Source organism: Pseudomyrmex gracilis, unplaced genomic scaffold (assembly GCF_002006095.1).
Source record: "Pseudomyrmex gracilis isolate BER0280 unplaced genomic scaffold, ASM200609v1 scaffold_234, whole genome shotgun sequence".
NCBI classification, from domain to species: Eukaryota; Metazoa; Arthropoda; class Insecta; order Hymenoptera; family Formicidae; genus Pseudomyrmex; species Pseudomyrmex gracilis.
In genome coordinates, this window is record NW_018020818.1 from 175,849 (window position 1) to 203,643 (window position 27,795).

The 27,795-nt window shown below is 35.1% G+C and overlaps 1 protein-coding gene across 1 annotated transcript in view; it reads left to right on the forward strand.

The window, feature by feature from the left end:
- The window catches only part of LOC109859022, a 60,914-nt gene that overhangs the window by 19,248 nt on the left and 13,871 nt on the right, over positions 1-27,795 (forward strand). The window contains exons 3-10 of the mRNA XM_020436849.1: positions 7,897-7,999; positions 10,991-11,050; positions 21,193-21,323; positions 21,810-22,080; positions 22,664-22,784; positions 23,025-23,145; positions 26,242-26,339; positions 27,213-27,360. Of these exons, the coding sequence (XP_020292438.1) occupies positions 7,897-7,999; positions 10,991-11,050; positions 21,193-21,323; positions 21,810-22,080; positions 22,664-22,784; positions 23,025-23,145; positions 26,242-26,339; positions 27,213-27,360 (1,053 nt within the window). The remainder of the gene's footprint in view (positions 1-7,896; positions 8,000-10,990; positions 11,051-21,192; positions 21,324-21,809; positions 22,081-22,663; positions 22,785-23,024; positions 23,146-26,241; positions 26,340-27,212; positions 27,361-27,795) is intronic.

Consider the following 27,795-nt stretch of genomic DNA (forward strand, 5'->3'; position numbering starts at 1 on the left):
GCGTCTGATTTTTCACACATATTTTCTTTATAGTTTAAAGAAGCTGTAGTAATATTTTTAGCCAAATCTGAAAATTTGAACTCTAGATATTTAGGTAAATGCACGTGATTTCCTCATTCTTCCTATCACTTTCACGTTAAATCATGCGAAATTCGTTTTCGATTTTCTCAAAAACTGTACGGTAAAAAAATCTGAAAAAATTCTGGGGTTCATAGATCAAGTTTTTAAACATTGTGTAAAAGTTTAACCCTCTATGAGCCCATGTAACTTTCAAGTCACAAGCTAATATATCCACATTTTACCAAATAGTTTTAGTTTTTTTCACAAGATGATGTATACGTCTTAATTATATAATGCCTCTGAAATAACCAATAACAATATTGATGACAGTTGGCAGCACCATCATCACCTGAAATGTCAAAATAAATACCTTGCAAGTTATATTTAAGAAAAAAATTCGGCCCATAGAGGGTTAAAGTAAAACTAAAAATTAGAAAACAATCGAGGGTAATACCTTAAGCTGTTGTCAAGTTTTGACACGGTTCTCTCATTATATAAAGTAATTATTTCAATAAAACCGGACATACACACATACATACACAGATTCAAATGATCGGACATTTATTAAAGAAATAATAGAACAAAGTATTTTTATGTGTAAAGTTAGTAACTAATACTTAAAAGAGCATCATAAAAAATATTTAAAACATTGAAAACTTTTATGTGTAATATTTACATGTTGAATAATTATTTCTTTATAACAAATATATCCGATTATTAGATCATATCCGGTTATCGGAACGTTAATTTGATTTTTTATAATAAATATTAAAAACCGTTGGAACGGGTCTTCTTATCTGTAATCTGAGAAGTAGATATACCCAATTAGATTTTCGGATGTTTGATTATCAGAAGCTGCGAAACGTTTGTGTAAACGTAATGGAATATCCGAAACTAGAAGGGAACGAATTTCCGCGCGGGAATAAAGGAACATCCGTCAGCTTAGCGAGGTAACAATACATTTTCGGCGTCTAGGCTACTCGAGAGAATGACGATGAGAGGGATTACGTGCGGAGGCACGTCTCTCGTGTAGTTTCATACGTCACGTCAGGCAACGCGTCATCAACTTCAAAGAAAGACTTGTGTGAAGTATTCGTAACTTCGCAAACAAAATCAGATACTTGATAACGAATATATAACCCGCCCGCGCGCATACATTATTCATTAATTGAAGCTAATTATATCGGCGGGAGTAATAAAAGTTTGGTAATGAAAATACTCGTTGCGCGCGTCGGCTGAAATATTAAATATTCATCAGCTTTGTTCGCGTTTCCGAATTATTCGCGATTTTAATAATATATATATATATCTTTGCCTGATAAAACATTTCTTAGAGAGAAAGAGATGACGTCGTGTCTAAATGACTATGCGGTCATCAAGGAAACACGTAAGCGGTAAATAGAAAACACATTGCGGGAAAACGCGCGGACGTCACGCGATGCGAAGGAGCTGTCGGCAAGTTTTAAGCGAGATCGCTCTCGATGACAGCCGCTCTCTTCCCTCGTTTTCCACTCTTTGCCCTGCCCACGTTGGAAATACAAGAAGACATATCACATCACACAATCACCTCAGACATGCTATACGCGGACATTGCAAAAGTGTCAAATTCCATTTTTTCAGAAATTTTTTAGCTTACCTAATTCTCTCTCTCTCTCTCTCTCTCTCTTTTGAGACTCTCTCAAGTTCCTCTTATCCGCTCAACTTTTAATATTATAGGTACGTATCTTCGTAACTAACTTTTAAACTAAAATTCTATTAAAGTAAAATCCACTTTAAGTGAACTGAGGAATATTATTTCGTCATTCACATTTTCTTTCTTCGAAGCTTATCATTTTATTATCAGCTTCGGATATTTTCGAGAAAATATATCCAGAACTCGTGTAACTTGCTTTTCATTAAAAAAATATTTTTGTTGAAAAAAAAAAATTTGACTTCAAAACAACCAAAAAAATGTAATGTTTTGTACGTAAAAGTAGTAAAAAAACGTAGAAAAAACTTTTCTCCAAAAGTTAAAAATTTATTCTTTAAAAATAAATATTACTCTAAACTGCGCAGTTTCAGTGGAACAGTTAAAAATGGGATAACTTTCTATGAATCATTACGCTCGCATATTTTTTATCGATAGTCTGTAAATTATTTGAACAAGCTTTTTTCGCATCGATACGCATGTTTAGAGCAACTCGTGAAAAACATTTGAAGATCACGTGAGAAAAACTTGATAAGTCCATTTTTTTTTTGCTTTTCTGTTTTTGATGTTATTTAACAGTTAAAAAAGGAGTATTTTAATTATCCAAAAAGCGAGAGGAAAAAATTCTTGATAGATTCTGAGATATATAAGCATTTTAAATAAAGAGGAACAAAAAGGCTCTAATAAAATATTCAAAAAAGGAAGGTCAAAGGGCCAATAGGAGCCTCAACACGGATGTTAGTGTGTAACAATTAAGGATTTATTAATATTCGATAGTAACGTTTCGATCCTAGGTTTGGATCATCTTCAGACAAACGACTGTACAAAAAAAATATATATATATAAAATGCATGTATAAAAAAAGATTAGGTAATTATTTACAATAGGGGAGCCACCTCCGATTTCAATAATTTTTACATATGTTGTCAAGGTCATTGTCCCGAGTAATAATATGAAGGTTTTAGGCCGCGGACGTGGTTTGTTTAGAAGTTATGAGAGGAAGAAGTTTCATGAATGAATTCTTATTTTTCGGTTCCACGTACATTTCGTTCGTATTTCAAGCGTGTAGGCAGGGGGGNCTGCGCCCCCCTGCACCCCCCCTAAAAACCTAACCTAACCCTAACCTAAACCTAAACTCTTCTTTCTGCATTCCNTCTCGCAAAATTTCCNCAATGGTTAGGACATCCTTTTTCATCCAATCAAGTCGTTATTTTCCACAAAATATTTTCAAGGGGGGAGCAGAGGGAGGGGCGAAGCCACTCCCTCTGCGGGGGGGCGCAGCCTCCCCTGCCTACACGCTTGAAACACGAACGAAATGTACGTGAGATCAAAAATAATGTCTGTTACAGACATTATTTCAAAAAAAGCGTCCAATCGTTCATCAAAATCGAACGTTTTCTTAAATGCAAATTCGATCAAATAATGATCAAAAAGATATTCTTCACGAACATAGAGGCATTTCCCATAAAACGACCTTTCAAGATACAACTACAAAAGCGTATAAACAAACACGTGCCCAAACACACGCAGAACACCTATTCATATATAGGATGTCCAAAAATTACATATTGTTCAGTAGACTTTTTTCCTCTGTAACTTCTAAACAAACCACGTCCGCGGCCTAAAACCTTCATATTATTACTCGGGACAATGACCTTGACAACATATGTACAAATTATTGAAATCGGAAGTGGCTCCCCTATTGTAAATAATTACCAAAGATTATAAGAAGCAACGATTTAACAAAACTTACATAGGTGTCGATGTATTATATGTCAAAAGACCTTCAACATGTCAAACGCAGTCCGGTAAAAGTAATGATAAAATTGTACGACTGTCACTTTTCCATGCCGAAAGTCAAATGCTCACAAAACAGTATGAAAATTCAAACAAAACTCCGCAAACAAACAGAGACATCTGCCAACGATATTAATCGATCAGAACTAAAGTCGATCAGAACTAAAGTTAATAAATCCTTAATTGTTACACACTAATATCCGTGTTAAGGCTCTTATTGGCCCTTTGACCTTTCTTTTTTTATAAGTATTTTTATAAAACGTACGACAGAGAAATACACAGTACGTTTCGAATTTTAAAATCACTCTTTTCTAAAATTACGAAAATATGTAACTTATCAATTTCTTTTCTCCTGTGCGGTCTTCAGATGATAAAAACGTTTAGAGAAGTGTGAACACGAGTAACAGAAACGGCTAAAAATGTATACGTATCAACTGTCGTTTCGCTTTTTTATTTAACTTTTTGTCATTTCTGCTCCGTGATCGCGCGCGAGCTCCCGTTAATGATCTCAATAAAATCGACGGCGCGGAATCGCGCGAAAACTTTGTGTTTCGTACGAGTTCGCGTCAGAATTTGTTCCCGAATCGCAACCGTTTCTCTCTTTCTATACGAATAGATTTCTATTTAATCGGCACGTTTCTCGTCATCGAAGTTTTCAATCGGATTGTCACACGACCGATTTACGAATTATCATCGTATTTTAACGTATCAATGCGCTGTGAAATTACAAACTATTGTAATGTCAAAGTTTAGGAAGTTTCATCCGCGATTTTTTTCATAAAAGTTTCAAAAAAAATAATAGAAACGAAAGAGAAAAATGCTGCGCTTCATGTCGTCTGGGCGCGGCGACCTACAGTAAAGGTTAACGTTGTCCCACATTGCCGTTAATAAATAAACGTCGAAGAATCGATAGTCTGTCTGTGCGCGGGATCTCGGCGGAAAAAGTGTACCGCTTATTGCCTGAAACCTGGCAGTTAGTTAAATTTATTAAATGTTGAAGAGAGAGGGAGAAAAAAAGAGAGAGGGGGAGAAAAGAAAGAAAAAACATTGCGGGGACTTCTATATATATATATATCCTAATGAAAAAATAAAACTGTCCGCACAATGTGTCATGTCAATGAACATTCTTAAAAAAATAATTGAAAATAATATTTCATGGTAAATAAAAAATGTGAAATTAAAATTAAAAACACAATTGTACAAGGTCTGCATCGAGCTCAAATGGTTCTTAAAAAGTTTATTATATTGTACAATTTAAAATAACAAATTTTTGTCAGATTTTTGTAAGGTTCTTATATTAATTTAAGTTTATTATATTATACAATTTAAAATAACAAATTTTTGTAAGATTTTTGTAAGGTTCTTCTATTAATTTAAGTTTATTATATTATACAATTTAAAATAACAAATTTTTGTAAGATTTTTGTAAGGTTCTTATATTAATTTAAGTTTATTATATTANCAATTTAAAATAACAAATTTTTGTAAGATTTTTGTAAGGTTCTTATATTAATTTAAGTTTATTATATTATACAATTTAAAATAACAAATTTTTGTCAGATTTTTGTATAAGGTTCTTATATTAATTTAAGTTTATTATATTATACAATTTAAAATAACAAATTTTTGTCAGATTTTTGTAAGGTTCTTATATTAATTTACTTTGTGTAGATTTTTGTATGCCACTGAGGATGATCCCAAACCAAGAGTCGAAACGTTTGGCATGTTTAAATAAAGATTTTTGTTCATACATCAACATCTAGTATTTGACTCCGTATCGGCCCACTCACATATATATTTTTTAAAATAACAAACACGTACCGTTGTTAGTTTTACAATAATACAAACGTTTCGGCCCTCACTCGAGCCTTCTTCGGTGTAACAATAAATAAATTTTAAATTTTTACGCAATAACGCACACATCGTGAAACGCGCTTGAAGAGTTCGGAGTTAACAAATGAAGATTCTTACATGTGGAAAAGTCCGTTGCGAAAGATGAAGGTGATAGGTGGTAAGACTTTAAATCCGTCAACAAAATCAAACACGTTGTATAATATAATAACTTTTTAATAACCATTTGAGCTCGATACAGACCTTGTATTATTGTGTTTTTAATTTTAATTTGTTATTACCTCGAGCGGTGTTTTATTGTTACCTTATTAGAAAAAATTTGAACTTTTCACAGAAGGAGTATTTTTGGCTTCTTCTTTGTAATCGACAAAAAAATCAGAATTTTTGAGCGAGAAATTAAATTAAAGGTAGACACATTCCGATGTTTGTAATTATATAAATTTCAAACGTGACAAGCAGTTGGAACCAAAAACACGGGTGTTGTTGTGCGAATATGCGATGGAAATATTATTTATTCATGTATATAAATGAAACGTAATAACGTTTCGACCTTCCGTTTAGGTCTTTCATCAAAATTCTACAAATACAATATATCAAAATATTAAATTTCTTTATAAACGTAAATGCGCAAAATAAGATTAATATGTTAACTTACAAATATGTGCTGTTTAACAAACTTCGTACAACAACACCCGTGTTTTTAGTTCCAACTGCCTGTCACGTTTGAAATTTAAATATTTTTGGCAACTATTTGCTCTTTCTCCGATTTGTAATTAAGGTAAATGTCCCAATACTTAAACGTTTAAGAGAGCTGTTTAACTTATACAAATCATACTCGTATAATTTAACCCTTTAACCTACGATTTAGATTCAAAGATGTATGTATTTCTTTTGTATTTTGGATTTTTGTATAAATAAACATTTTGTAATAAACAATTATTGCATCAGGCTGTAATTGCATATCAAATATTCCACTTCTGGCCCGATCACCGTACGCGGGCTCTGCCCGTCATTGTAGGTTAAAGGGTTAACTTTTGTTGGTGAGTATTAGTATTTATTTAAAAAACCAGACTATATTTTCACTAAATAAAGCTTTAAAGAGCTGGTTTATAAAGAAAAACAAAGTAAATTAATCGAATTCTAACATACCTGCTATGGCCCAGTGCTTAAACAGGTTTTCCAACTTGTCCCAATACTTAAACTATCTTGTCCCAGTACTTAAACGCTATTATTAACACGACAATATAGAACAGGAAAAAAATTATTTACGCATTTTATTCCATGAAAAGTTATAGATTTATTACAAATCACTAAAAAATTTGAAGATTTTACAAAACTAGATTTTACTTAGAGTTTCATAACCTTTTGATAAGGTTATGAAAACAAGTCATCTACTTTATCATATAATATTTAAATATTTTAGTTAAAATATTATTATTTTAGTACGTTTAGATAAAATGAAACCATGAAAACACAAAACTACTTACTGATTTGTTGCAAATTATGTTTTGTCGCACAAATATCACTCAATACGTGTATGCAAGACTAACTACGCTATGATGAATCAAGTGTTTAACAACTCCGCCACCGGCGGATTCTCGTACCAGTACATAAACACGATAATTTAATTATTATAACTAAATATTAAAGATAGAACAAAGTTTTTTTTATCAATCTATAGTCTATACTGAGTTTGAAAAATTTTTGCTGAACAACAAGTTTATTTTGTGTATTTAATTATAACCTTAAGAAGAGAATATACTTTGTCTTACGCAAACCGCTAACGTAAGAGTTGAAAACGCAATAAATTTGCTACTAATCTCAAAAACTATTTTTTTCTTTATCACATCTACTGTTTGGAAAACTTTTATTACAATGTTTTAATAATAATACAATTAAAAATATTAATAAAACTTTTGATTATTGTAAATAAATCAGTAAAATAGTTTAATATAAATGAAAATTCGAGTGAGAGTGTTTAAGTACTGGGACACGTTTGATCACTGGGACATTTACCTTACAGTTGGATTTTTGTGAATTTGACGAGTTCAATCATATATATATCCAGTCTTTTCTCTCGCTTTCTCTCTTGTAAAAAACTAATTACGCTCGCAAGAAACGCGCGCGCGCGCGCGCGAGAGAGAGATATTACGAACTCTCGGTGCCCTCACCGAGAATGGATTATGGAAGCCCCGACACCATCGACCGGTTCTACTGAAACCTTGTGTGCAGTTTTATTTTAATTGACGAAATGAATGGCACGCTTGGAAATATTTCTTCGACAACGGGGGTTATTTCCTCAATCGCGTTTTCCGTGTGTCATCATGGATCTTAATTAAATTCAACAACGATATATACATATACACACGCGTCCCCCTTTCATTTGCATGCAATTATAGCGGAGAGCATTTTCGCCTTTTCACGTCTCGCGTGAATTTCGCTCTGTGTCATCTCGGCGTGATTTCTAACAGCGAACCCGTGCTTTTAATTACGTGTTACAGCAGCTTCATTCGGAATACAGGAGCACGTACACATGGCACGAATACACGGGACCGCATCAGGAGCACACGGTTGTGCGACGCGCGCCGCAGCCACCGCCATCGAGTAAGTGCCAGCATTTGTAATTACAGCCAGTCCACACATTCTCGTTTACACTTTACTTCTCTCTGACAAAACTTAATCTTAAACAGTGGAAATAATTATGGAAAAAAAAAAGCTGTAACAAAAATTATCTGATTTGTGTTTCACGACACACTTTATTTAAGTAACAAGATTTTTTGCTGAAAAAGTTTATTTATATTTATATTTTCGCATATTTATCCGCGAACCTACATTTATGTCTAATCAGCGTCAATAAATATTCTGCGATTTTTTTTAAAAAGCAAGAAAAAACAATGTCAAAATGTTTACTTCTCTACTGTTTAGGTTTAAAATTCAATTTGCATTTAGTGATTTCTTGCATTCGAGCGTGAACTGAGCGATCACAAGTCGTGTACAAATTCTATTCCACACACATATTAGAGTTTTTTTGTTCAAACAAAAAAATTAATCAATTACTATTTGTTATAAACAATAAAAAAAAAAAAAAAAACATTTTAACACGCTTCAGTGCACGCTCTCCCAAGAGAGCAGTTTGCTGCTCGCTGTGAACGACTTACTCGTTTTCTCCGTATATATTAGTCTCGTATAAGAGTGTCTTTAGTGATCTCGTTTACTCATAAACGTTACTACTCATAACGTTAAAGCACCACTCGCTCTCCATCACATTCCCCCCCGTTTACTTCATACACACACTCGTGATTTTACGATAACACATATATGATGTCGTGTTATTATTTTTTAACATATATATATGTATATATTTCGATATATATGTATATATATATATATATATACATATATTGTGTATGTTCACGATATTGTTACATAGATCACTACGCATATACAATATACACACACACACACACACACACACATTATCATGTACTTGTTCTCTCGGTGTTGTGAAGTTATCACTTTGTCCTATAACTGGTGTTTTAGTGTGAACGCTTAAGTCAGAGTAGATATGCATTTATTTACCCGCCGGCAACGTGGGACCCGTTCCGGGGCCCAACTTTCGAGAACAGACAGCCAGCTGGTAGATCGGATCGGTGGTTTTCCTTTGGTTTGTGCTCGATCGAGCGAGAGTCGTATCGCGGTAACGTGCGATTAAGCGCAAAAATGTGGTTCTCGTTTAAAGCCGCGTTTACGCGACAATATACGGCATTCGGATAAAATTGTGGTTTCGACATTTTTTATATAAAATTTTTTATATCTCTCAAAATCTATTTCGACAGGCGAAGTGTTTACATATACGCGGTGTTTCGTAATATTATAATTATAATATTATAAAAATAATATTGTTTTATTTACATATGTAAATTTTTTTTTAATGACGGAATGTATATTTAATATTCGAGAGAATACACATACATGCGTGATAAAAAGCAGTAATTTATATCAAGAAAACTCTTAAAAAAATGCGATTTTATTTTTCACACACTCTTGTTTGGAATATCTGCTTAAAAAAACTAAATAAATATCTGGAACACGTTTGAGATTACGAAACATTTCACATTAATTGCGATACGAATAATTACACGTATACATCAACGAGATTTTCAAATTTAAAGTTGATATGACGGGGGTTTGTTTATCGCAAAAGAGATGAAACAAGGTCAAATAACTTGCGCGTATGTTCAAGCATATCAAATTTGATTTCCACCGATCGTTCTGATTTCTCAGCTAGTCGTCGCGCTCGAATTTAATCGTCCACGATCTCGCGCAATCTTTCCCGCGACCTCGTTTCAACGGCAAGGCAATTTGGTCGCAATAAATTCCGCGCCGTTGACTTTTCTATCTCGTCAAGACGTGGCTGCTCGCGCTCGTTTCCGGTCTTAAAAAAAAGAAAAAAAACACGATCAAATCGCAGGCATCACGGATCGTGGACGATCGACCTTCGCTCTCTCCACCCGCGTGATCTTTTATTATTCGCAAACGTTATCTTCTTGATTTATGCGAGCTGACACATCAGAGTCAATTCATCAGAGGTAGCGTCTCGCCAGTAGTGTTGTGATGTATCGAAGAAGCAAATGGATAAAATAAAAAAATGTGCCCATCGAAACTTACGGAATTTCTATTACAGGCGTAAAAAGTGGCACAAACATAAATTTTAATTAAACTGCGAAAAACGATCTCTCTCTCTCTCTCTCTCTCTCTCTCTTTCCGGTGTGAGATATATCGCGTATTCCGCTCTGTAACATATCATCGTTATTTATTCACGATGCTACTGGAAGTTTAGAAATAAATATCATGTTCGCCAAATTTTTCGTAGTATTTTCAACAACAGCTCAACCAGGTGGTCGTTTCATGTTTCATTTACCGAGAGCGAGAGAATAAAAACTCATCGTTCTCGCTTATTTCAATATTTTGTCGGTATCTCACAAATATATGTAATAATGATAAAAAAGAAAACTGAAAATTTCTCATCCGGAAAATAATTGCGAACGAATTTCGAACGATATAGTTTTCACACAATATACATATACAGGGTGTTTCAGAACTATGGGATCAAACTTCTAGGGGTTATTCAGTGCAACAGTAGAAAATATTTGAGTATAGGGACCCATGTCCGGAAAAGTGTCACTACCGCACTACGGCCCTAAGACGCGTTAAAATTTAGAAAGACGATGAATTGCCTAAATANCTAAATTTTAACGCGTCTTAGGGCCGTAGTGCGGTAGTGACACTTTTCCGGACATGGGTCCCTATACTCAAATGTTTTCTACTGTTGCACTGAATAACCCCTAGAAGTTTGATCCCATAGTTCTGAAACACCCTGTATATACGTACGCACACACAGCAAAGTCACATCCTGAATTTTCCGATCGACCTTGAGATTACGACCGTGCGATCGATCTTGACGAGGAGTCGGGCGGTCAAATTTAAAAAAAAAAAAAAAAACAGGAAACGTTTAGTGAGGGCGAGAGAAAAATAAGAAAAGGGGGGAAAAAAGGAAAGAGAGAACGCGGTGCCAGCTGCGAATTTTGATTGCAGCGAAGCAACCGAGCGCGAAGCTACAATCGGCCAAGTCAACCGAGGATGAGAACAGCGAAGGTAAGACGAACGATTCGGAACGTTTACGCAAACACACCTAGGTTTCGTTTTCATTTTGTTTTTCGCTCTCATTTGACATTTTCCAAAAGATCACTCCCCCCGTCCGGCTTATATCTTGTCCGTATCCGCCATTGGTTTGCTGGCTGGATAAAAAAAAAGCTTGTAGCTCGTTATCTTAAACTTTTTCACTAGGCAAACAGGCCGCACTGCTTGTTTTTCAACATCCAGATCTAGTTATTCAAACTACTTTGCATACAAATGTACAGACGGCGTCATTAATTCGAAGAATAGGCGCGGGGATCACATAAAAAGTCCAGTTGATCCAAATATCCATTCAGTCCCAAAATCGGGTATCCAGTTGTGGACACCCGATTGCTACTAGTTAGTTAGTACGGCGCCCGTTGGCGCTACGAGCAACCGCCCCGCTTGCCCTCCGATCCCCGGCGGGGGGATTCCCCGCGCCTATTCTTCGAATTAATGACGCCGTCTGTACACATCATATATGATATTTCTATGTTTCCGTATTATTAATTACATATTTATTTGACAATTTCAAGTTACAACGTCACAGACATATGTTTATAAACATATATTATATATTCATGTAATTTTTATTTCCATAAACAATATTAAAACAGAGCAAAAGAGTTGAATTGCAAAAGTATTGAATTGCTGTTGAGAAGTTTCTCTCGGTTTTTTTTAAATTTCTTTTTTAGACATTTAACGTAGATATTTGAACGTTTCTTCGAGGCGAAGAATTTCAAATATTTGTTGAGAAAATATATATTTGAAAAATATTGTTCCTTTGAACGCCACAATGTACGAAAAAATCTTTCATCAAGTTTGTATATGAAAACCGATAGAAACTTTTGAACAATTTCTCTGTGGTAGATAGTTTCATTCTCTTACCCCTTACTGATATATTACATAATATAGACGCCGCTGGAAGAATTGCGCTCTTTCTATATATATATATAGTATATATAAAATTTTCTTTTTCCTCTTTCTATCGCTTCGCATTTACGTAACGCGATGCTTTTTTAACGCATAAACGATTGCGCTATTACATGTATAATTTTTTGCTATTACATATATAATTCTTTCAATTTAGGAGGAATTATTGACATAAATACAATTAATGAATTTTCTGGCAGTTGAAGCAAAAACACAGTTTTTTTGGAGTGTGTATTTATTTAAATCCGTTTATTAAAAAAACTAATAGCATAAACGTTTTCAATCCTTTAATTAGGTCCTTATCAAATGCGTTTAAAAATCTTAGCTATTAGCACTCAGCGACGTGTAATAGCTAAGATTTTTAAATGCATTTGATAAGGACCTAATTAAAGGGTTGAAAATGTTTATGCTATTAGTTTTTTTAATAAACGGATTTAAATAGATACACACTCCAAAAACTGTGTGTTTTTGCTTCAACTGCCAAAAAATTCATTTGTTTATTGAAAAATTCCTGAAGCTACATTACATTCATCTTTACATAAATACAATTAGTTCCGCGGAGTAGATCCGCGGTCGCTGTAAGAACATTGCAAATTACAATCAAACTTTCTTTCTCTTCCAACGAGATATCAAAAAAATTCAACAACTTCGGCGAACTTAACATTCGAAGATGTTTTTCGGGTTCGAACGGTCATTGGTGTCATTTTTATACCGACGTGAACACATTTCAGCTCACTTCGTCAGGGTTTCGAAAGCAGCCTGATATAATGCGAACTTGTATTCTGTGAATTTGTTTCATCAATTGATTTTGATTTTGAAAAACAAAAGCATACTTTCTTACAGATTTTGCTTCTTTCAGCGCGTGCGCTAGAAAATTCGCTTGTTAGATAAGATACAAACTTTTTGAGTTTTTTTTTTACAAAAGTTAGAATTACTCCATCAGCTGGCGAATATATAATTGGAGCATGAACGACGCATCTTGCGATACATCTCAATATTATTTATCATATTTATCTCGGCAATCGTTGCAAATCTCATTCAACGGTGCAACAAGTAAAAACTTCACAGGCAACGCATGTCCAATAAATATATGTCAAATTTATTACAATTGGTACGCCACAAAGTGTGCACTATGTGCGCGCGCCATTTGTTCTCAGAAATATATCCTAAAAAAAAAAAAAAAACATCTATTGCGTCATCAAGTTAAAACTTTCTCGATCGTTTTCTTTCGATTTGGGTCATCGATTTTCAGTAGTGTATAGTCGCTTCAAACTTCCGTGAGAAATAATCGCGAAAAAGAGCGAAAATCGCGAAAATGACGTGATTTTTCGTTAAAACCTTGATTTTTTATTAAAAACGAACGTTATGTTCTCGAACCAAAAGAAATGGCAAATCCGCGTGGAATTTCGCTCGTGGCCACAAATCATCGACTATCTCACTTACATCGAAATATATCTCTTCTAGTTCGACTTGTCTAATATAGAGTTGGCGCACAATATATACATATATATATTACATATATATGAATATACAATATATATACATTTTATAATATACATATATACATATACATATATGTATACATATATATATGTGTGTATGTGTATATATATAGGGTGTCCCAGAATTGCCGTACAATCTCTCGTAGGTAGGTAGAAGGAATAAAACTGAGTTGAAAAGTCCTGAACTATTTTTTTCTATTATTTATAATAAGGGAGTAATTATTGATTTAAATCAGGCCAATCAGCGCCGATCTTTAGCCAGGCGCACGTCAGTGAGCCACGCGCCTGGTGTGTGTGAGCACTCCGCGCAGTTCACTGACGTGCGCCTGGCTAAAAGATCGGCGCTGATTGGCCTGATTTAAATCAATAATTACTTCTTTATTATAAATAATAGAAAAAAATGGTTCAAGACTTTTCGACTCAGTTTTATTCCTTCTATCTGCCTACGAGAGATTGTACGGCAATTCTGGGACACCCTATATATATATATTGGCGCTCTCCCTTTCTAATCCTCCGCATTTACCTGCACGAAATTTATCGAGCGCTTGTCTATATAGATATGTGTACATATATATACGCTCCCCTTGGACTTCAGGCCGATTGTAGTAGCGATTAATCGTTGCAATTGAATCATGCATACGGATTGGAAGAAATAACAATAGCAAATCAGGATCGGCTATTATCGAGAATTGCTCAGATTAAACTTCAATATTGTTTGGAAACATGAACCATGAAGCCACACGAAAAATCATTATTGTTTGCAATATATGATCTTGAAGCTTTACAACGCGACGTTTATAATATTTTGCAATACTAAAATAAAATATAAATAATAACAAGATAATTAATATAACAAAATATTAAAAAATAATAGATAATTTTTGCTCAATATGTTGTAAAGATAGTGTAAAACTAATAATTATTATTTTAACAATGTTACGATATTAATAATTGTTATTTTTGTTTATTTGTCTTTTTGTTCGAATTTTATTTTATTTTCTTTCGTTGTTTTCTCCTCAAGCATATAATTCGATTCGTAAGATCGTAGCAATAAATCTCGCCGCTTGTCATTTGAAATTTTCGTATTACCCATCTATCACTCAATAATAAAAGTAGATCTCTTCCTCGATCTGTGATGATTAATCGTCACCTGCGATTGTGTCCTAAGAAAAGTTTGCATTTATCGTGTCTGAAATGTCGAGGATATGACGCAGAATTTCTTATCGCGAACTTTTTTCCGCAACGTAACCCTTCTATATGTCGGATCATTTCTCAAGCGATAACATTCTTCGCGATTTACGGTCCATTTTACGTGGAAATGTATTACAACTCCATTCGAGTGCAGAATTTGTTAACCAATGAAGCGACCCACTTTTTTTACGGTAATCATGGACAATTTCTGTGTGAAAATTATTCTCATTTTTTTTTTTTTTTTGGAGCATTGCAAAATAGAAGAGAACCGGTTACATGATCATTTGCATATTTTGAGACCGAAATAACGTAGGCGATTTATTTTCACAAACTGAGAAAAAAGCATGTTTACGTATTTTTTGTGAAATTATTGCGTGATAATTATAAGTAAACTTTGCTATGTTTTCTCTGTGTGTAATTATCGTTTATATATTATTTGTATATTAAATAATATGTATACAAAAAAACCAAGGATTTTAATTACGAGAAAATAAATTCGTATTTTTTTGACAATACGCGCGATGAAAGAAATGCGAGAAAGACGACTGGCAAGGATAATGATCAGCATGTAGTTCAGTAATAAGAATGTTTGTATTCATACACTGAGAAAAAAAAGTTGTTGAAGTAACAAAATAGTATTCGATTCAACTCATATGCAGCGGTCACGGGCTGTCAATGAAATATTGATTAACGTAAGAAGATATCATGTTTCAATAGATAATAGATAATAATTAGATAATAGATAATAGATAATAATTAGATTATTACCGAAAGACAATTTAGTTGTTTTAACAAAATTATAATTTGCTTAAATACAGGTAACTTTGAATGCACAACGCAATAGGACAACACAATATTTTGTCTGCTTNTAAAAATAAGCAGTTTGATTAGACGAAATACTTAGTTACAAAGAAATTCAGATTAATATTCAATTAAAGTAAATGAGAATTGCCTATTTCATCTTTTTTAACGGTATCTTTTATTTGAAATTGTCACAACTTATGTTCGACAAAACAATTCATGGTTTAGTGAATTAAATTATGTTCATTACCACTATTGTTAATTCAACTTGTACGAATTTGTTATCTTTATTACCATATGCTTGAATTAAAAAAACCAAGTATTTCGGATAACAAATTTGAAACTCAACTAAACGCATTTAGTTGAAGTAAATAGTATTTTTTTCTCAGTGTACGAATGTGCATATTCGTATCTGTTTACTTTTACAATACGCTCAGAAATCCAATTGAGATATCGAGCACGTAATTGCAACAGTAATGTCATGTCATTTATTAGCATTAATTATCGATTGTTAAACTGTCATATAATCTGACATAATCGCGTCGAGAAAATAATGCAATTTCAACAAACTTTTTTCAAGTTTGTTTTTTTTAAATAAATAATTAACAAACATTGAATATAATATTGACATCGACGTTTAAGTTTTTGGAACGCTACTCTTATTTGCGAATAGATTTCATTTTCAATGTGATTTACAGGATTGTTCAACCGATCGCATTCGATGAAAGACAATTGCGCAGCTGCGATGATAATTGTGTACGCGCTCAACGAATCGAGCAGGAGAACTTCATTGAGACCGCGAAAGCTTATTATTTACTGACGATGGCTGATATATAGGTAGTCACGGAAATCCTCTCTCAGTCGCGTCGAAAATGTTCTGACAAAATTGGGACTGCGGTGCACTGACGATTGCGTGATTCAGTCTTGCGCGCGAATCGCTTCCGCGATTTTTGTACAGAGAAGTGCAATTCGACGTGCAATTAAACGAGTAAATAAGTGAGAAATAAGGTTTATCAAAATAATAATTATCTTCTCAATTTCGTTACTTCGCAATTAGCGTTAGAAAAGTGATAGCTTTAAAATTCAAAGATAAACTTTCCCGTGCATTCGATGATGAATTTGCGCTCGAACTTTTAATCCAAGAGCGAACATCAAAAATCTCGATTACGTGATATTTAATCAAAGTAGTTTATTTAAACAGTTTTTTTAATTTTTTTGCTCATCAGTTCTCTGAGAGATCAATTCAGAATCTAGTTGAATTCACTCTCTCAATTGCTCTTAGGTTACTAGTTCGCAGCAAATATCCTCCATGATAAAAATTTAATTCAGATTTGTATCGATAAATTATTTGCAATATTTATTACAAATAATCTGAGATTTTTCTCTACGCGCATGATAACATTTCTCATTCATTTAACACACCGATCTATCGATTCGGATCTCTCTGTCAACAAAATACGATTTGTCACATTTATGAAGTTCTGATTGCCAAGATAAAAATGATAAATCAATTAAGGTAATTTATATACATGTATTATATAACGATTTTAGCTTCGCTGTTTTTTTTTTTTATTTGGCAATTTATTCGGTGAGCAAGACGTAAAACGGCGGCACTGAAAAGTACCTACGCCTACTTACTGACGTACAACTGTGCGACGACGCGTGTATTTCATCGATCCCGTATGTATGTACTTCGCTCTGCCATCGGCATCGAACTGTAAAAATAGTACGGCGGAACGTAGGAATCGTCTCTTCGACACGTTGCGGCCAGCGGAAATAAAACGCGGCGGGTGCTTGATTTGTACACAATGCTCGAGAAGCGCGCGCTGATCGCGTGACTTCACACAGCCGACCTGTTTCGCAGCCTTTCGAAAAATATCTCCCGCTCACATATGTGTATATATATATGTGTATATATATACAGGGTGTCCGACAATTACTTTAAAATCTCTCTTAGGTAGATAGAAGGAGTAAAACTGAGTCGAAAAGTCCTGAACCATTTTTTTCTATTACGTATAATAAAGGAGTAATTGTTGAATAAATCAAGCCAATCAGCGCCGACCTTTAGCCGGGCTCACGTCAGTGAGCCGCGCGGAGCGCTCGCGCACACCATACGTGTGGTTCACACTGACGTGCGTTCGGCTAAAGGTCGGCGCTGATTGGCCTGATTTACTTAATAATTACTCCTTTATTATAAATAATAGAAAAAAATGGTTCAGGACTTTTCGACTCAGTTTTATTCCTTCTATCTGCTTACGAGAGATTGTACGGCAATTCTGGGACACCCTGTATATGTATATATATTTATGTATATGCGACACATATTAGTTTCTGCTTACGTAGTGTATTTTTCGCTGGATTTGCGTGACAACAAAAATTTTCATAACGAGTTTAGTAGATTAACAACGCGATAAAAAAACGCAATTGTCTCATTCTCGGTTGAAGAGATACTATCGAGCGGTTCGTAGAGAAAAAACGAGATAAAAAAACAAAAAAAAAAAAACAAACAAAAAGACCTCGGTAATATATTCAAGTGCTCTAATATAAATACTCTATAAATATTCTATTGTCTTAAAAAGTATACATTATACAGATATAAAACAAAAGCCACAAGAATCCGGAGAAGCAACGTGTCTGCGATCAAAGGATCCGAAGCGAGTAAAGTAAAAGTTGACAAACGCTCGTTTTATGATTGCTGGAATCAAAATCGGTGCGACGATTTTTCGCGACGAGAACGCGCGTTTGACAAAGCAGAAAGACATTTTCGCTTCATGTTTGTTTTTATTTCCCACCATTGTATTGTTCGCGCTATCACGTTTCACCTACTGCGAACAGTTCGTTCCCTGCAAATTCGCGCTTGAAATCGCTCTCGATTTTTCACGACTATTTTTTTTACAGAGATTACTTTATTTTGGCATTAAAATGTTGCAAAACACATTCCCATTATCTTTCGCAAATTTCTTGTTGTATGCTTTTTCTGTCATTGTAATGTAGCGGCTTCTATGTTTATCCTGCTTGCAATTACGCTTGAAAAGTTACTTTTCGTAAGTTTCTTCAAAGCGCCTCGATCGTTGAAAATTATTTTCCGACATCGAGATAAACTCGCAAACTTGTGTAAATATACTCTGAACAGTAGCTCTCGCAAGAGAGAGAGAGAGAAGTAAACGGAAAGAGATTCAAAATAAGAACAGCCATCGCTGAATTGTTATCAGTTTACAAGTTTGATCCAGACATCGGCTTAATTAATTATCTGTGAAAGGAATCTCTCTCTCTTTCTCTTTTCAAATACTTATATGCAATTACTGTCTCTTCAAGAAATAAAAATTGATTAAACAGAGAGACACTATTATAAATGCGACATAACTTTTGAAACTTTTATTAGATCGATATTTAATTAATGTCTTTATCAGAAAAACGTGTTACGATATAAAATTGAAAATGCTCTTAAGAGGATGCTGAAGCGACAATTCAAACTCGGATTTGACAGCGTTGCTTAGCCGCTACGCTGTTCGGTAAAGAGCGACCTCTAGTCGAATCGAGAAGGATAGATGACATGATGGAGACAAGGTTAAAATATATATGTCTTTCCGCTGGTTCTGCTAAAACTATACTATAATTCTAGTTCCAAATTTTTGTTTCTTACAGACTTCAAAGTCTTCTTCCGAAATGCTTAAAATATATTTGTTTATGTCTATAGAATGGAAACCTATAAACTCTTGTGTGTTTGGAATCATTGTTAAGAGGGTACTGGATACCGACTATAGAGAACTGTAAACCGACATTTCTCTTTTCACGTTCTGAGTCACGTATTTACTACCTCAAATCGAAAACGCTTCTCTAGAAATAAGTAAATTGTGCTAAGACAGTGCGCTAGCTCTTTGGAATGTCAAACTTCAACAAAAAGTTTTCCTCATACAGTTTCCTTCAACAACCTCACCATATATTTATGTGTGTAGAATTCTTTGTAAGGTTATGTACATATTTACACTGTGTTAGCGCACTAAGTACGACAAAAAAAAGTCTAATGAAACATTCAGATTATGGTTTGACTATCTAATTGATGAGAACAACGTCATAGTGTGTGATGATGTATATCTGATACCATATACTATCATTATGAATGAAAAACAAGTTCAAAAAAGCATTATATACCCATTTTCAAAAGCTTTATATAGTTTTGTATATTTATTGGCTTCTGTGGAAGCGCTTTTAATGTTGTGCAGTAAATAAAATTAAAAAATAAAGAAATTTAGGTTATAAAAACGTCGGTTTACAGGTCTCTATAGTTGGTATCCAGTACCCTCTTAAGGGGATTAAAGTGAGTCGTATTTTTTTACCGACTAAGTCGACTTTTGGCGTCAGTTTGTAGTAATATTTGCTTAATATAAAAAGTTGTGCAGTTATTTATACGTAGAAAACGAACTGCATTTCGGATGCGGGATAACATAAAGAATAATATAGTCTCAGAAATTAGTTTAGAAGTTTAGTGTAAATGAATAGAGTGTGTTGAAAGTATACAGGATTATTTTCGTAAATATTTCAGCACACTATTCACATTTACACTAAACTTTGAAACGCATTTCTAAGAGCTTCTTATTGTTCTTTATGTTGTCCCGAATCCGGGATGCAGTTTGTTTTCTAAATATATAAATTGCATAACTGTTTTTATTAAGCAAATATTATTATGAAATGACGGCCAAAAGCCGCAAATTCAGTCGGTAAAAAACGACAGCTTTAGGATCCCTTTAATGTTGTACACAAAGTGAAAATATAATCCACTCAGTAACGGTCTTTAAACTTGTTTTTCTTTCTTTATTTTTTTTGTAGTTTTTAGAAGCATCCCATTTTTAGTATATTTGCTTTAAGTCTATATAGAGAAGCGTTTTTCATTACGATTGACCCTTAACCTACACACTTCATAGGTATCACATAGCCTACACATGAGGTACGGTCTACTCTAGCCACTAAAATGATCATCCAACTCACTGAAATCATTATTATAACTTGAAAAAATTTATATACACTATTTGAAGCATCTAAAAAGAGACCTCATAGTTTTTTTAAATGATTTTTCAATTTTAAGTTACTGAAAAAAATTCCCCGCAAAAAACTCGAAAAATGTTTTATTTTACTAAAAACTTTATAACATTTTTAATTTTCAATATTTTTTAAAACTTCTTGTAGGATTTTTCTCTTGAGATGCAACATTTTCAAGAAAAAATTAGTCCTATAGTGAATTTTTCAAAAAGTATATTTATTTTGCAACATGAAATGAAAAGTTTCATGCAAAATCGAAAAACGTAAGTTACATGATAAATGATTCATTATTTCCTTTATTTAACAGTTGTAATCCATTATAAATGTTGCGATTACTTGTCAAAAGTATAAAAATATGAAAACATGAAGATCAATACATTTTTTAGTAGTCAGAATTGAAATAATTTTTTAATCTGTACAAGCACAATCAGTGCACACGGGTAGATTTTACTCCAGGTATAGGTTAAGGGTTAATAGTTTTTACACAAAAAATTGGAACTACAAAATGTAGGTAAAACAGGACGGTTCGGCATTCTCTTAATAACATTGAAAGAGTAGACGATCGAGAGCAATTTGATGAAGCAACTACGGTTTGAAGTTGTTTTTTCGAAAAAGGAGAAAGAAATAGTGAGATTTAGGAAGAATGTGAATTTACAGGACCCACTTTGGAACCCCCGTTACCCAGACGAAAGAAATGTCCGGAACTCGCTTACAAGACACACGAATTTATCACGGCGGCAGACGGTGGCGGTATCGATGCCGTAGACTCGAACGTCGTAGCTGATAAGGTACGGGAGCAATTTAATTATAATTTTAATCCTTTAATGCCAGACTTTAAAAATTGATCTACGAGTTTTGTCCAGAGATCGAGTTTTTGAGACTTATGCGATCTTTTAAGAGCTATTAAACGAATGACATTGTCATCCACTTCTACCATTGTCCAAGGCTCTAAACTTTTTTTCATGACCTTCAGATATCGCGCTAAACTAATATCCAGTAGAAATACCGTTTAAAACTTTTGGGTGGATCTGGGAGACCCACCCACGTCTGACGAAGGGTTAAATATCTCTAATACAATCGAAAAGTAAAAAAAACAGAGATGTTGATAATAAAAAAGTATATCTCTACAAAAATCGAATAAAAACTTTCGAACCGATATAATTCTCAAAATCGCGCGAACGATAAAAAAGATTACGGAGTATGCTTCTATAATCATTCTGTAATGCGCATCAATGGTTTAATCGAGCGTAAAAATATCGACTTTCGCACCGCAGGAAGTTACATCGGCACTGCCACCGAGTCAGCTCAGCAAGGCGATATCTCGTATTAGCACCGAATACCGGCTGCAGTTCGCCTGGCCTAGAAGACCCCAAATGACAAATGGCGAGAACCAAGCGCCGATTCCAGCGGCAGGGGGCCCCGGGGGCACTACGGGCCCGCCGAGGAAGTCGCTCAGTATGGGGGCGCTTAAACAGGGTATGGCGCCCACCGGACCAGCGCCGGTCCACAAGAAGCGACCCGGCGACTTTGATCATAAGCGTGACGGTATTTATTTCGATATATGTTACGATAATTTGTTAACGATAAAATGATCGTGTATATTTTGTTAATACTTTTTGAAAATAGGGTAAAAGACCCAATTACTGTCACCTGAATAATAAACTCTGGCGGGTTAGTGAATTGTTTTTACTACTTATTTATCAAAAACATGTGTTTTTCTTCTTATCTGATATTATTCGATGTCTCTAATATAAGAAACAAAATAATACCGTCTTTCAAAATCTCTATTTTTATTTATAAATGTAATAATTAAAAAAGAATGAAGATGCGAGAGCTATTACTGTCACCCCTAAAATGAAAGAAATGAGACACGAATGTTGAGTGCTGGATTTTTTGTTATATTAATTGCACTTAAAATTCTATGTTAGATTGTTTTCATGCATAACTGTTTAGGATTTATTTAATATTTTAAATAAAATAGCTTAGGGTGACGGTAATTGGACAGGTGACAATAATTGGGTCTTTTACCCTAACTAACTCCTAAAGAAATTTCTATACTTATCGGCTGATCTGATAACTTTTAACGGGTTCATATCGAAAAACGTCTTTCTCTTGTGTGTTTCTTCAGGAGTTCAGGCGTCGGAACTGGAACCACTAGTGGGCGGCATCGGAACAGACACGATCGACGGTGTGGTACCCGAAGCGGATGAACGCGAGGAAGATCTGTCGGACTTGAAAGTCACTTTCAGGTCAGATTGTCGAAGTCGAGTTGTCTCAGTGCAATTTTTCTTATTAGAAAAAAAAATTCGATATTCTTGTACATACAAGAAAATAGCGATAATAATTATAGGGGAAAAAAAAAACGAAATACAGAATGGAAAATCAAAAAAAAAAAAGCATCTACGACGATCCCGATCAGTGTGAAGATGCGATGACGACGCGACGTGACAAGTCACGCGATCATTACACGCAAAATTGATTCTTTGCAGGGATAAAAGGTCAGATAAAACCGTGCGGATATCGGACAATAAGGCGCCGGGCAAATCGCAGGCGAGACCATTTCCCACGGCGGAGGTGATCGAGCTGCGGCGACTCGCTGACGAGTACAAGGTAATCCGCGGGAGAGACGATGATTTGTTTCTGTCGTGTACTTACGTTTCTCGATCTCAAAAGTTCATCTTTTCGGATATTATTGCGATCTTCCAGATTTTTGTCTCTCGTGTATGTATATTCCAGAGGGATAAAGTTCCGAAAAGAGTGGAACCTTCTGATTTTGCTGTCAGATGATATATATTACTGTATTTTTTGGTGTGCTAATTACAAATATGACAGTAAAAATTACCGACAAAGTCATTTTCAAAGTCAAAAAACTAAAAAACTTCTCACTTTATTTTACATTATTTTAATAAATAATTATATTACAAAAAAATGTTGTCAAATCAAAGTTGTAGCCTTCTATTGTTATATTTCCTATTATCTTATTTTTTTCGAAAAGTAGTGGTTCTATACAAAAAATGTATACAACATAAATGATGTATTTTTTCAAAAGCTACAACTTTGATTTGACAACATTGTTTTGTAATATAATTATTTATTAAAATAATGTTAAATAAAGTGAGAAGTTTTTTAGTTAGTTTTGACTTTGAAAATGACTTTGTCGGTAATTTTCACCGTCATATTTGTAATCAGCACGTCAAAATACAGTAATATACCACCTGACAGCAAAATCAGAGGGTTTCGGGCTTTTCGGAATTCCATCTTATATTTCAGACCCACCCAGCATAAATTCCTTTATTCGATCGCTTTGTATTTCTCCGTATTCGCGAGATTACGTGTGCGATCGATCCGATCGTTAGCCACGTCGAGTTTTTCATTCGTCGAAGCGTTTCGTGCATAAACGAACCGACCCTTCACATTCAATCGTCGAAATCATGCATGCTTTGTGTTGTTCTCTCCCCCTCTGTTCTAATAATATCTCCCATAAACGAGTATCCAAGCTCCTCGTGAATTTGCCAAGCCAAAATGCCAAGCTGCCGTTTTGCACACAAGCGGCAGTAGGTAATCATACATCGTGATACTTAAAGTAACACACACCTGCGTAACTTCTGAGTCATCTCGCAATTGAAAATCATACAATTTTACACTACAGCGGAATCTCGAAATAGCGGACCTAATGTATGGGGTTCTGAGTCCGCTGATACAATAAAGCTTGTGTAAAGCAGAGATGCCAGATCGCGCCGGACAGCATCGAGAGTATCGAAGCGGGGTATCCCCACCGCCTTCGATGCTCTCGTACGCATACAAGCGAAAACAGCGTCCGTGTGCGGTTCTCGCTTGTATGCGTACGACAGCATCGAGGCGGTGGGGATACCCCGCTTCGATACTCTCGATGCTGTCCGGCGCGATCTGGCATCTCTGGTGTAAAGCCTTATTTTACCTTCACCCCCTGTTTAAGTTCAGGACCGTGAAAAGATATCGTTTCGCCTGCACACAAAAAAGTACGCTGACATACTTGTTAACTCATAATAATATGATGTAACACAACACAACACAATAATAATTATATATATACAAATATGTGTACACACACGACCCATAAGATACATTACTTGCGTAATGTAACGTAAACGACGCTGCGCTCGCTTTGTGACAATAGGTGCGTTCAGACAACTCAACAGTTGCACAACGGTTGAGAGATAATCACTTATGATTGGATCATACTTTTGGAACCGCAGCAGATTTTGAAGAATAGTCCTATCATAAGTGATGATCTCTCAACCGTTGAGTTGTCTGAACGTACCCAATTACACATCAACTGAGCGATAAATACTCTCTTAAGCTCCTTGCACAATGGAAGGAATAGCGATAGCGATAGAAATAACACAGTTTTAGACACAGAATTCCAACTCGTCGGAAATTTTATCGCTATTGCTTATTCTGATTTTCTGATCTGCATTGACACATGTGTATTTTTGTATGTTAGATTCCGCTGTTCCTACCGTTATTTATAAATATAAACTCTTTGCAACTGGTATTATTTCTATCGCTATCGCTATTCCGTCCATTGTGCAAGGGGCTTTATGTTTCCTAAGGAGAGACTTGATGCGCATGGAAGGGACGAGTCCGCTATTCCGAGGTTCCACACTGTATCAACTATTTTTTCTATCTTACATCTTTTTTTAAATCTCAAGAATATCAAGTTTTAAATTTTTACTGACGATTTACTCGATTCGCGGATTAGAGTGTGAAAAGTGTGAATATATATTTTAAGTGTCTTCCCAAGCATGTTGTCTGTGTTCTTTCACAATAAATCAAGTAGCACCAACGATCTAATTAACAAGTTAACTCATGCGATAACATTTTTTTTATAGAGATATAAAACGTTACTCACTAGATTGCAATTTAACTGTATACATATATATACAGGGTGTCCGACAATTAGTGTAAAATCTCTCGTAGGCAGGTGGAAGGAGTAAAACTGAGTCGAAAAGTTCTGAAGCATTTTTTTCTATTACATATAATAAAGAAGTAATTGTTGAATAAATCAAGCCAATCAGCGCCGACCTTTAGTGCCGGGCGCACGTCAAGAGCCGCTCACGGAGCGCTCACGCACATCGTGGTTCGTTATTAACGTGCGCCCGACCGAAGATCGGCGCTGATTGGCTTGATTTATTCATTAATTACTCCTTTATTATATGTAATAGAAAAAAATGGTTCAGAACTTTTCGACTCAGTTTTACTTCTGCCTACGAGAGATTTTGAAGTAATTGTCGAACACCTTGTATATATTACCAAAGTCGCGCATTAAAATAAAGAAAATGCAAAACATAACTTGTGCATTATTTTTATCTTTTACGGACAGACCTCCAAAATAATTTGACACGACTAGTTGGACGGACTAGGTCTGTGAGACCCACTTGCAACTCTGTACGCTAAAGGGTTTCAATGTTTTAAGGCTTAAGAATTCATATCGCAAGGAACACACTGGTTCATTAATTATATTAAACAATTTGAACAATATAGGAGGATTAATCAAAACTGAAAGCTGTTGATTAGCTGTTGGTGTAACCGTCTTTTACAATTATAGTCTTGTCTCTCTTACTCTTAGAGTACAATATATAATCGCGAAGTCGAGTGGTAGATTAAATTGTCGTGGTAACGACCCAAGTACATAGACAGTTGCTGATACCTTTTGGTTTGCATTAGCATCGCGACTGGGGTTGCGGTCTGGCGGTCGAGGACGAGGCTTCGCTGTGGAAACGAGTCTCCAGTAACCACGCTCTCAACGCCCTATCCCTTGCCAGGCCAGTACACTATACTCCTTCATTTTCCGACCATGAATTCGTTGATATTGTTATTGTTGTTGTTGTTGTTGTTGTTGTTTGAGTCGTTCAATTAGCGCGTACAACTACGTTGGTCCTTTTACGCGGAACGTTTCGTTGAAACTGCGTAATTGCAACGTCATGTATTTAAACGCAGTTGTCATGGGAAATTCTCTCGGCGAAAACTACATTCAAATGTAGAGAAGCAGCTTCTCTGACATTTTCAGTTTCCAAAATTCCGTCGAATCAAATTGACTTTAAAGCAAACTTTGTCGATATTTTACGAACTTTTTTTTTCAGATACAAAAAAGATTTGCAAATAACACAATTCGCGATTTTCGAGACGGGGGACGAAACGTTTTTTCCGGAAATATAAATTTGATCGCATTTTTGACTATAAAGTGAACGCACGAGGCCATCATCTTTGTATATACACATCCGTTTGAATTTCGTATCTCCAATTTTGAAGCTATACGTCGTTTCAAAATCCGACAACGCGTCCAAAAAAAGAATTGGATCTTTATAAGGGAGCTGTGTGCTTGTGTATCACATAAAAGTTTTTAACATCGAACACAAACACACACAAACGCACCAAGACACTCTGCCGCATCCAACGTGTTCACGTCCACGTTTATATATTCATGGTGTGATCACAAACGTCGTTCTCCTCACCACGAATTTCGCAAAAGGAGAACTCGCGCAAGTTTTCGCGAACGTACTCGCACCTTCACACGGGTTTTGTCGTAGTTATAGAGCTATTATATAGTTTCGATGTCTTTTCTGATATGAGTGAGTTTTGAATAATCGATGATCCGACATGATCGTACAACCACCTCTCTCGATCGCTTGTTTTAGGTCGGTTACGAAAGAGGAGAAAGACAAGGAGAACACGAGAAAGGTCGCTCCCATCCCCAGCATGATCGCGACTATGCCACCGGCGGGTCGACCGTCCTCGGTACAGGCTAGACCGATTCACGGAATTCTGCAGGACGACGCTAAAGCGGTATGCAAATGTTGAGTGGTTTGCGCGCTCTCGAAGAATCTACTTTTATCGAGAGCGCGCTTGAGTAGGTATTTCGCGAAGGTAAAGCTTGAAATGATTTTCTTTCGCTATATATATTCGTAGAGAAAATCCGCGAGTGTTATTCTAATTTATGTAATTTATATGAAATTGCGCACAAGGCAATCTCGAAAACACTTAAAAAAATGTACATATTCTTCAAAACCAAAAAAACACCTCAAAGATATTTGGCGAATTCTCTGTAATTGTGTTTCTTTCGTTATATATACAGAGTGTCCCAGAATTGGTTTAACATCTCTCGTAGGCAAATAGAAGAAATAAAACTGAATCGAAAAGTCCTATACCATTTTGCTAGATTCGCAATAGTTACTGAGATTTTAATTAACAAAGATCCGCGAATAAGCATGCATCGGGCTG